The 12225-nt window shown below is 36.7% G+C and overlaps 1 protein-coding gene across 4 annotated transcripts in view; it reads right to left on the bottom strand.

Moving 5' to 3' along the window:
• The window catches only part of HEATR5B (HEAT repeat containing 5B), an 86654-nt gene that overhangs the window by 10202 nt on the left and 64227 nt on the right, over positions 1 to 12225 (bottom strand). For 3 of the 4 annotated variants that reach the window (XM_067562666.1, XM_067562668.1, XM_067562667.1), the window contains 6 exons: positions 10243 to 10480; positions 8423 to 8683; positions 7022 to 7149; positions 4972 to 5116; positions 3646 to 3915; positions 1882 to 2106 (listed from right to left, as the gene is read on the bottom strand). In XM_067562666.1, the coding sequence (XP_067418767.1) occupies positions 1882 to 2106; positions 3646 to 3915; positions 4972 to 5116; positions 7022 to 7149; positions 8423 to 8683; positions 10243 to 10480 (1267 nt within the window). Of the gene's footprint in view, positions 1 to 1881; positions 2107 to 3645; positions 3916 to 4971; positions 5117 to 7021; positions 7150 to 8422; positions 8684 to 10242; positions 10481 to 12225 lie in introns of those variants that run through there. The other variant, XM_067562669.1, reaches the window with a different exon arrangement.

Below are 12225 nucleotides of genomic sequence, written 5' to 3'. Positions count from 1 at the left end.
TTTGTTATTCTAAGGCAGAGAAGGGGCTTAGATCAGAGGAAGCTGGTTGAAGCTCAGTACAGATGAGACTGAGATGCTGCTGGTAGGCCAAGAGAAGCATCTAGGGGTTGTGGGAGGGGTATGGTTTTCCCCATTGTTGTCTTTGATTCCCTGGTGATGTCACTGGCTAGTCTCTTCCCCCTCTGTATTACGCTAAACCAGTGGTTCCTAACCATTTTGGCTCAAGGACCACAGATATCGTTACAACCCTGAGGGGTCACCAGTCTCTGCCAGCAGCCCTTCCCCTGTCCCCTCACTACAGCCAGACAGAAGGAGTTCAGTGAGGAGGCTGCCTCCCTCCGCACTGATCTCCCGTCCCCCTGGCTGCAACAGGGAAACCGCACATGTCCTGTAGCCCCATGTGTTCCACCTGAGTCCCTAGGCAGTGGCTCTCTTCTGCAGCCAGGGGGATGGGAGATCAGTGCTTCCCTCCCTCTGGCTCCAGCAGGGACCCCAGCACCTAAGGACCCAGGCAGAACACTTTGCCGTGCTCCCTGCTACAGCCAGGGGAAGGGGAGGGCTGATCTCCCGTCCTCATGGCTGCAACAAGGAGACTGCACCGGTCTTTTAGCCACGCGGCAATGCGCTCCGCCTGGGTCTTCTGCAGCCAGTGGGAGGGGTGGGCCACTTGGAAAGTCCGCACAGGCCACAGGTTGGGAACCACTGCTCTAAACTATGTTGTGACCAATTTTCTCATGTGAACCTTGCCACAGTCATCCAAGCCTGTACTATCTTCACACAGGATTACAGTAATGCTCGCTATGAAGAAGACAACATGAAGCCTATTATAACAATTCTCTTAAGGCACCACTGACTTCTAGTTTCCTTGGTCGCAAAGTATACCAAAGAAATTCCAATTGGTATTTCCTTGGTATTCCTTGGCTGCAATTCCAGATATTGAATTTGATCTACTGCAAACAGCTTGATATAATTATGGCTCTGCCTACCTGAAACACTGGCTCTCTCTTTATGCACCATTTTGGCAGCTGAAATCGGATTCTCTCTGAGCAGGCAGGTATTTGGGGGTAAGAGGAAAAGAGGGGTATAATCAAAGATGATACCTAGTTTATGGGCCTTGGTGACCTGGAGGAGGATGGATTGTCAACAGTAACAAAGTGAGGAGGGATTTGGAAAGGAAGACAAGGAGTTAAATTTTAGCCATATTAAGGTTAACCTGGTTGTGAGACATCCAGGAGTTTTCAGACAGGCTGAGATGTAGGATTGGCAGAAGGCAGACAGGTCAGGAGCGGAGAGGTAAATTTGTGAGTCAAAGGTTCAGAGATGGTAGCTGAAGCTGTGTGAGTGGATGAGGTTACCTAAAGAATATGCACAGAAGCAGAAAATAAGCGTGCCTATCCCTGTGAGACACCAATGGAAACAAGAGAGGGGTGGAAGGCCTGCTGAAAAAGACACTGAGGAAGTGACTGCAGAGGTAGAAGAGAGACCTGAATTGTAAAAGCCAAGTAAGGACAAGATTTCAAGAAAGAGAGTATGATCAATATTGCGAAAAGGCAGCTAAGAGGTCAAGAAGGATGAAGATGTAATGTGCAGCCCTGAGATAAGGCATTCTAAAAGCAACATTATATTCAGCATTATATATATTGAATACATTATATATACAATCCATTTTAATGCACAGAGTTTAGGCAGGCTTGTGTTTGCACTGAGATCTTTTCTGTTTTACAGGCTATGGCTATGTTAATCAGAGCTTTTCGTCCCCATAATCCTAACCTCATATGTATCCTATAATATATTATATAAATACAAAAACATAACATTTAGCTTTCCAGAACAGAAGATTTAGCTTTAAGATGCTTAACTGGTTGAGACTAAACAGCTTACCTGGCTGGGAGTATTCCAAGATAGATGCCAGAGTGCTGCGGATAAGACAGGTCCATTGCTTTTGAGTTTCCTCAGTCTTGGCCATGGAAAGAGTTACAATAGTTTTCATCCCCTGAAGAGCTGCACTGACTGGTGGTGGGACCTGATTATCCACTGATTTTACTGCAGTTTCTTCCAACACTCTTGTAATCAGAAACAAGATTGTAGGTAATATTGTCATACATCCTGAAATAAAAAATAAAGTGCATTTCTTGCAGTTAACTCTACAATAGGCATGGTCCACAACTTCTTTATATTTCCTTAGTGGAGCATCTATTGCTAGCAATGGATATACCAAAATGCACTATAATTTATCTATGTGAACCTAGTACAGGCTCGGATGACTGTGGCAATCTTCACACAGGATTACAGTAATGCTCGCTATGATGAAGACAACATGAAGCCTATTATAACAATTCTCTTAAGGCACCACTGACTTCTAGTAAATATAATATAAATATAATTCAACAATATTTTAACAATTAAGAAACTAAAAAAAATCTTCTTATATTCAAAATGTATTATATGACCATTTACATCATTTGAAGTCATTTGTGCTAATGTAGTTAAAAAGCTGTCAGCAATTCAGGGGTTTATAATGCAGGCATTAAACATTTGCTCTAGGTTGACAAGAAAATATTTTTAATAATTCATTCAAGAGAGAAAGAATGGTCCAGTGATTAGGGTGCTAGTCTGGGACCTGAGAGACCCAGGTTCAATTCCTTCCTCTGCCACAGACCTCCTGTATGAGCTTGGCCAAGTCACCTTTCTTATGCCTCAGTTTCCCAGCTGTGAAATGGGGATAATCCTACTTCACAAGGGTGTTGTGAGGATAAATACAGTAAAAGACTGAGAGATGCTCAGATACTTTGGTAATGGGAGGCCACCAAGTACCAAAGATAGATAAATAACTGATTCTTTCCCCTGATTAGGGCTTCCTTTGCATCCCAACTGGAGTCCTAAAGAGCTCCCTAGACAGACATTTGTACTCCTCCTTCCCCCAACTCAAATTCAAGGCCATGAGACTGGGCAGACATCTTTCTGGCTGAGGAAGCCTGACCAAAATTCCTTGTAGTGGCCATCAATACCGTTCATTAACTGGTCTGATAGGTAACTACTGAATGACAGAAGTGCTCTGTTCCCTGCAGAGAATGAGAAATGCTGCCTCTCAAGCACTCCTTTACTTAGTAATCCCTGAAAGCAAGAGAAAATGGGACCAGGAATCAAATCAGAGGCTCCTGCATGGCAGCAGTGCAAGACTCTGGGCCAGCTTATAGAAAATTTGTAACTAAACATTTACCACGCATTAATCACTAATTTGGACTACCAGCTCAAGTATTTTTCAGAAGTTATTTTCTCTAGAATTGTTATTAATGTGGGCTCACTAAGGGCTCAACCTCAAGAAGGGCTGAACATCTGCAATGCCAATGAATTTATTGCAGACATGACAAACCACTGCTGTATTAAAAAGAATAGGGCATACAATGCAAGTTTTAATAGATTTTCCTGATGTCCCTGTGACCTGAAAAGGGGGCACCCTTAAATTGCTCTAGAACCTAAACCTCACCATCAATAAATTAGCTTCACTTTAGTTGTAAGTGGTCTGCAACAGAGGTAACATTTTTACAGCTACTGCTGTGTCACATGGTCATTTCAAATTATAGGATTGTCTTATATTTCTCATAAAATCCATTCATTTATGCATATGAAGTTATAATAGAGTACCGGCTGGAGAGCACAGTGAAGGCAGGTCAGATAGGATGGTAACCGTAGCAGCCACAAGGCGAGCACTTTCTTCAGAGAGTTGGGGTTTGGTAGAGACATGACTTGGAGAGTCTGACATTTTTGTGCTTAGATGTGGCATGTGTCGTACTAAGATAAACATTAATAGTTCCATGGCTGCAAAGACCAGAGATTTTCCAGGCACAAGACCACCAGTCTCACCACCTTCGCCTAACACAGGGCACATTTCTTTTTCTTTCAGGTCATCTTCATCTGCAATGAAAGACATTTCGTTAAATAGTAAAAACCCCAAAATAAATATTACATAAAATACACTGCAAGGTAGATAATACTTTGAGAAAAGTTAGAGGTTCACATTAATGTATAATGTCAGACAGATCACACAGGTTAAGAAAAATACTATTTTTAAATTTACAATGTACTGAGTGAGTTTTAAATTTCCTTAAAGGTTTTCTGATTGCAACAATTGACTTTAGAATTCCAAAAAGAGTCCAGAAATTGATAAAATTTAATAATTACAATGTCTGAAAACAGATGCTGTGTTTCACACTTTTAAAATAAGTCTTGTGGTAAAATTACCGTCAAAATATGCCAACTTCCGCATGTTGTCAGGCACAATGTCATGTGAAGTATATTAATACAACAGTTTTCTTTCTTTATCTTAGTTATAAACAAATAATAATTTTGTAGAAAAAACATTAAAGTGCAAATTCAGTCTGAAACATGACTCTCTAAAAATAGTATTGTGGGATTTGGTATACTGTCTTCATGATGTCAGTATCAAATGTGCTCAGTTTACAAGATTTTTTCCTGACTGGCAGATCTACAAGCTATGTTGTTTCCTTCTCATGCATCATTGCTAGTAACAGAGTCTAGCAATTAGGTCATCAATACCCCTATGCAACTCCACTGAATTCAAATGATATTTTAGCGAACACATGTGCTGTCCCATTGCCTGCATGGGTTTGGAAAAATATAACATATTGCGCTTTAGTAAACAATTCTACAGATGCAGAAAAAAGAATAAAATGCAGTCCACTCTCCCTTAGCTCTGTAGGCTCTTTTTCCAGCACTAAGAAGAATAAAAAGCAGTGAAAAAAAAGGGGGAGTGAAGATAACTGAGCATATAACTATGAATACATTGAACTCATCTCTGGGATAAGCAGGAGCCATTTTTACCTAATCAGTTTTCAGAGTAGAACCACACTTAATAAATTTGATTTCTTCTCCCAATTTGGAAATTTGTTGTTTTTTTCCTTTGCAAATGCAAACAACAGTTTTAAGTTGATTTGTTTTTAAAAGTCTTACTTAGAGTGTTCCTTTTTTCTTGCAAGTAATCTTGAGCTGCTCTCACTATCTGTTGGACAACTCTGGTAACTAACAGCTGGACTGAAGGCGGATCCCAGGTCAGTAGGAGTCGATGCAGCACACTCAGAAGTTCAACACCAAGAAGCTAGAATAAATTAAAGTATTTTAGAAAAAAATTCAAATTCAAAATTGAACGGTTCACAGAATCCTAATTGCCAGCAAAAATGGTTTCTGGGTAATCTATTATTCTTAGCCATCAAGTATTTTTTCTTGGTTTTAAAAAGCATAATTCCTTTGGTACACACTAACTGCTTTTCAGTCCACTTCTGAAAGAATCACTTTTGCATATGATCCCACCCTTTATCCTTTACTCTAAGTGCTTTTCACTCACCATACCCTGGGATTTTTTAAAAGAGCAAAAATGGTTAAATCTAATTCCAAGAGAAAAAGAGAGCACTGTGGTTTAGGGGATTTACACATTCCTTTCTTGTTCTCTCATTTCTATTTTAATGGTAAGATTTAAAAGTAGAAAATAAAAAAAATGGGCAGAGTATGCTGATACACAAGCCTAATGGTACTAAATGGATGCATTTGGTTGAGTAGGGCAATTTATTGTCCTTTTTTTTTTTTTAAATATTTTCTATTTTTTCACCTCAACTGCTTGCAAACTAAAGTTAGAGTCCGCTGGGGGATATGGAGATCTGATGCTGAAGGGAAAGCCTCCCATGGCCAGAGTAACCAACCATACACGCAGGAGCACAAAGCTGACAATGATATAACTTTGCCAGACTCATTCAGTAAGTAGTATATTCTCTCCACAAAATAATGAATAATTAAAGTCCTCATAAATACAATAAAGCTCCTAAGGATGAAGACTTATGAAAACAAACTGTTAGGACACATCTGGGACATAGTATTATAAAAGATGTGGCATTAGGACCATTGACCTCACGTGATCTGAAACTTCTTCGGAATGGTTGAATTTGGCTTTCATGCAACTTACTCAAGAGCAGGGGAGGAGACAACACAACTGTTCATCCACAACTCTCTGTGGCTAGCAAAAATTAAGGTAATTGTAAATAAAAAAGAGAAAAAGTACTGGGTCTACAATGTAGTTACAGGACTTCCATACTATTTTCTCAATACAGTTTCTGTTCTACAATAGTGTAAGTCTCTGCCAGAGAGAATCATAAGGTAGATCATCTGTGATTTATTGGGCAATAAGGAGGAGAGAGTGAGTGATAAATCCATTGAGATTAATTTTTAATAGCAATTCCGTCAAACAAGAATGACCAGTTAAAATGGAAAATCTTTTTACCCATCCCACTTATTCCTACACCAAATCACCCTCAGAAATTAAGCACTATATAGCAATATAGCAATATATAGCAATATAGCAAGATATAGCAATATATTTCTGCTATGAAAAAAATTAAGTTTTGTTTATAAAATTTTCCTCTTGAATTTAGAATATGTCTCTCCATAGGATATTGAACATAATGATGGAAGAATATTTCCAGTAGAGCAGCTCAAACATTTTTGACTGCTAATATTTTTCATTTAAATTAGCCCTTTATTCAAAGATGGAACTTTTGAAAAAACATTTCTAAATGTTCTAACATTCCTGCTTTTGAAAATTTAAGAAAGAAACTTTAAATGAAAAAATGTAGCATATTTTTTGTTTTGTAAAATGTTGTTGGAGTTTTTTGTTATTGTTGTTTTCTATTTGCAACTTTAATAGCTCAGTTTTAAAGAATCATTTTTGAAAATTTAATGTAATAAATAATTTATTGTTTAAAAAATCCACAGAAAATAGAAAAAGGAAAAAAAATTGCATCATTATGAAAAACAACAAAAACACTTTGAATTTGCATACATTTCAGCAACGTTTCCCCCCCCCTAGTTTTTGACCAGCTCTAATTTTCAGGAACACGGAAGTAAACAGAATACAGATTAATCATTGAACACTTATACACATACACATCTAAAAACAGAATAAGCCACTGAGATCCCAACTTCAGTAACAGATCATTAGATCTATGTACTATACCTGATCTTCTGCAATATGAATTCTAGCACAAGGGGAATCCAGTAACGTATGCAGGGCCTGTAAACAAGACGTGACATGTTCAATGGGCTCCTCAGGTCTAGGGGAACAGAGGAATTGTATACTAACACCTGAAAAGAAAGAAACAAAAAAATCATTTCTATACCAATAAGATGAGGGTTGTTTTTATATCATATTTAAATACTTAAACAGTGTGGAAGTTGGGTCTGTTTGATGGTTTTTTTAAACATAAAACTTATACTCGTGTTTTATTTTTGCCATTGACAGATATTCTTTGTGTTAAAAATGCCAGACCTGTCACTTTCTCCAAGTAATGCCAAGACTGAGACAGTAAAATAGTAAATAATCATGGTCACTAACCTATAGACCTGGAAAGGAAACTGTGTCTCATTTGCTTTTGCAAGTCTGTAAATTAAAAATCTGCCACTTTTAACTGTGTTTTTAATTTTCTTTACATTAATATATTTGAACTGGAAAAAAGAAATTGTAATACAAGAGAGATCTTATTTTCAGGTATAACCTAGATACACAAGCAAACAATTCTCCAACAAACATTCATTTTATGATTACAAATGTTTAAATCTTAAATACTCCAATTACAGTAATTTCATGTGCAATCTCTATTAAGAACTGCCACAGTTTAAAGAAAGAAATATAAAAACATTTATCTTTTAATTTCTTTTTAATTTCTCTGGGTTTATTATACAAAAGTCTTGGAGTTAATTATATGAGTGTCAGTGCAACACAGTTTTCTAGTTAGCCACATTTGTAAAAGGATGTATATGGATCAAAAACTACTCAAAGGTAAAACAAAATATACAGATAGGGCAGATATTCCAAATTCCACAAATCTATACATCTAGACATTTCTATAGCTCTCATCACCATCGTACCTGAATGCTATCCTGTCACTATCTCTGTGAAGCAGGAAGTACTATCCCCAATTCCACAGATGCCAAACTGAGGCACAGGGTAGGCCACGTGATCTGGCCAATGTCACACAGGTCTTTATTGAATTATGCACCGATCAGGAGGTGTAATTTAATCTAGTTCATGATTCTAAAAGAACACATCTAGAGAACATAATCTGTGTCCTCTGAACTGTAATAAATATATTTATGATATATATGCAGATACCTAATGACTTATTTTTAACAATGTAAAAATCAGACATAAAACTAATCTGGAAAACTTCATTAAAAGGACACTGGCACAGTATTTTTCACAGCTCTAAAAATCATTCTGGAGAGATTGGTTGCCAGCCTGTAGCATTGGAATGGACATATGGTCCATTTTAAACTGGCTAGATTTCAAGCTGATGGTGGCCTTTTAATGCAACTACATTGTGGTATTAAACTCTGAAATACATCATAGAGCTCTTACCTAAAATCAAGTGCATTCTATCTTTGTTAATCTCTGGCAAAGATTTCGTGGTAGGTGGTGTTCCAGGTGCCTGGTTTAACATAATGGACGAGGCACGTTTCTGTGAATTAGGCATTGCTGCAGCTGCTTCTTCTGGTGACTCAGAAGCATTAAATCCTGTACTGTTTAGCCAGAGTGCCACTGCATGTAGGATTGGAGCCCAAGAATTCCGGTAGTGCAGTCTAGCCGTATCAATTGTCTCTGGAGTGTAAAATGCTCCACCTGTTAAATTAGCAAAGCAAATGTTAACTAGTATAAAAAGTACACATGTGTGAGAGAGTGTATATTTTAGGTAGATATCTATAGGGTATATTTGCTGGTGTAGACATTCAAGTTTGAACCTTGTTACTGCTACATGCACCACAACTTTCCATGCAGGCATCTGTATCATTATGGCTGTTCCCATATCATTTCCTGTTCTTTGAAATCAAATATTTTTTGCTACTAGATGACAAAGTGAGACTAAATTTCTTCTGTGTTCTAACTTTTTTCTATGGTGCAAAAAAATGACAGAGAGAAATCCACAAAGAACTAGGAAACTGATTAAAAGACAGACACAGGACCAGGAGGATGCAATACAATCCAAGAAATATCAGCCCTGACAAAACAAAAGAAGTATTAGCCACCCTAGAAACCTTAGCTATAAAAAGCCAAGTATTGGCTCTATGTCTGCGTTTCTCTTTTCCTTATTTAAGGGAAAAAAGTTAAGATTTCTTAATTACGTCCCACTTACAAAAAACAGCTACAAAACAAACACCCAAAAGTTTTGAAATTCTATTATAGTTGTCACTGAATATAAACTTTTATTAATTTATAATTAATTTGCAAAGTTAGTAAAATCTTTAACTAAATCTTTTCAATGGAATCTTAACATGGTTCAGCTCTTTAAAATGTTATATTACATGGTAATTCTATGGTTATATTACAGCCTTCCATGGATTAGAATGCAACAATTTATTATTTCCTTGCCAGTGGCCCTGAGCCCTTTTACTTTTGAACCATTGTTGCATGTACATAGTATTTTTTTGAGTTGGACTGTGAGCTTTTCAAAGCAGGACCTTGTTTCTTCATGTGTTTTGTAAAATACAATACACCCCATTCAGATTTGTTTCTGAACAGAGTGTAGAAACTTCACTTGATTTTCTACTGGCATGAGCAATGCCAAGGTTCCCATCAGGTACAATGGTGAAGATTTAGGACTTTAGTGAAAATGCAATGTTATGGTTGAGCTAACGATTTAAGAGTTATTTTATCGCTAACTTATTTCATCCCATTTATAGAAAAGTTACTATAGGTAGTAGAGATTTTAACTTTTGTTCTAACACTTCAGTCACTTCAAAGACTAAATATGGCAACTAACACAACCTGACTCTAGAGACAAAATTATATGAAATATAGCATCAACAGAAATTTTCAATTGTTCAACGTTTTTCTAAAGCAACTTTTCTGAAAAAACAGAGGCATAAACAAGAAGGTGTTTGGGATGACATACAAAACTCAGTTGTTTCACCACACATCAGTATGCATGCTGATGAAACCTTTATACCACCACACAAAGCATTTATTTCAGCCTTAGGATTTCTGTCTATACATAATGAAAAATGTATGTATCCAAGTGTGGGTGTCTTATCATTATGTTAGAGTTTCTGTAAATGCAAAACAAATTTGGGAAGTGAGTAATTTACAAAAGAAACTAAAAATTCCTCCAAAATTTCCTTACCAAGAACTTCATTCTGTCTTTCATAACCATAAAAAACAAACAAACCCACTTGTTGGCTTACCATCTGGTGGAAGCTGACTAGCAAATTCAGCTGGTAAAGTCAAAAGAGCATAGTCTTTCAATGCAGCTAGCCAAAGGCGACTAAGAATGGGCAGCTCAGGTTGTACAAGCGTTATCAAACTGTCTGGAGGTAGCTCATGTACAGTACCAAAATCCTCCTCCTCATCATCTGTATTCTTTATTGCTTGCTTTGGTTTGGTCTCTGCTTCCTTTTTAATTTTCATAGCTACAACATACACCTATAGAAACAGATACAACATTTTTGCTTTTAAATTCTAAGAAGAAAAAGAAAAAGCCTTCTTTCAATGAAGTGACAAATTCTACCTGTAAATGACCTTTATTTTAGCTATGGAATATTATGAGTAGTTTTACATTTTTGTGACAATCTGAAAGTACTTTAAAAATTACTGCAAAAATATCATATTGGAAATTTATCAGCTACATAACAGATGGAAATAAAAGTAGGGAAAATGGAAAAGCTATTAGATTTTATCAGTCCATATTTCCAAGCTAAACCTGAGTTTGTTACTAACATTTATAGCAGAGTGCAAAACCAGTCTGGCTACTCACACTTAACTTCAAGAGTGTCAGTTAGGGCTCTTCTCACAGAAAATACACTAATTAAACAAAATGAAATCTATTTAGAAATCAATTTATTTAAATCAGTGCAACTCACTTAAATCAGTTTAGGAAGGAATAAGATCAATTTAGTTTCATTCACGTCACTTTTCTGTGTTAGATCAGGCCTTATGAGTAAGCTTTTCTTTATTTTTTATTGTGTATTGTTTGTTAATGAGAGCATCTGTAAATTGGTATCTACGGTTCCCAACATGAAGGGCTGAGGGAAAATTTTAAAGCACTTACAAGAGGACATGTATTATGCTAAGAAGCAGAAAGGTTGGAAAAGGGGAAGAGATTTGCAGTAGGAACAAAAAGTAGTGTTTTTAGAAAAGAAATACAGCAGAGATAGATGTCCCCACACAACAGATGCTTTGCTTCAGATCAAAGCTGAAAATAGCTTAACACTACAGGGCTGAGGTGCTAATGCTTTCCTTATTTTCTAAAAAGTAACTTCCAAGGAAATTAAATGCAAGAAAACCTACACTGTGTTAATGCAATAGAGAAAACAAAGACTTGCTTGTGCTCAGCTTCTACAAAACACTTGTAGTTCTCTATTCACTAGAGGCAACACTTACAAAGCAATGCACAATGGCACTTATAGCAAAGTTTACACAGACTCTTTAATCAGTATTTTTATTCTTGCATTATAAAACGTATAGTGGAAATGGTTTCAGAAAAGCTTTAGTAAGACTTGGACCAATATGTGTTCCATTTGGCACACCATATTCAGGGTTCTCTGTAATAGCTTTCATGTCACACATGCTCATTAAATACACCCACATTTAAAAGGTTATTCACAATACAGTAGTCACAGCCAAGCGAAAAGAGTACCATCATCATTAAAAATAAATGTTAAATTAAAACAGAACATTTTTACAGCAATTTAGAAATCAATTTAATCCTTTTACACTATCTTGCAGCACAGTATTTATATTTAAAAAATATTTTCTGTCCAATAATTTCTTATGTTCACTATTTCATCTGACTCCTATATTAACTTCTCGCTTGGTTTTCAGAGGTACTAGACTCCTTACTGCTTCTACCAACTTCAGTGGCAGTTGTGGGAGCTCAGCCTCTCTGAAAACGAGGCCATTTTTCTACAGCCTCACCAAACTACTCACACTGCTAGGATGACAGTTCATAATGCTTAGCCAAACATTCAGTCTCTCTAAGATCCCTTTTAGTTTAACCCATAAGGACATCCTAATTAATTACCATGCACAATGTTATTTGTGAAATCCATTATTTTAAGATACTTGTATATTCCTTGGTACCTTACGTTCCCAAACAATGACTTCAGTGGCCCTGTAGTTTGTTATTTCCTATTTAGGGAATTCCAGGATAATTAGCTATGCTTTGATTT

The sequence above is a fragment of the Emydura macquarii genome, unplaced genomic scaffold, assembly GCF_026122565.2.
Source record: "Emydura macquarii macquarii isolate MOO-44397 ecotype Brisbane River unplaced genomic scaffold, CSIRO-AGI_Emac_v2 contig_2457, whole genome shotgun sequence".
NCBI classification, from domain to species: domain Eukaryota; kingdom Metazoa; phylum Chordata; order Testudines; family Chelidae; genus Emydura; species Emydura macquarii.
The sequence above is the reverse complement of the archived record's forward strand: the minus strand, read 5'-3'. Positions and strand labels throughout refer to the sequence as shown.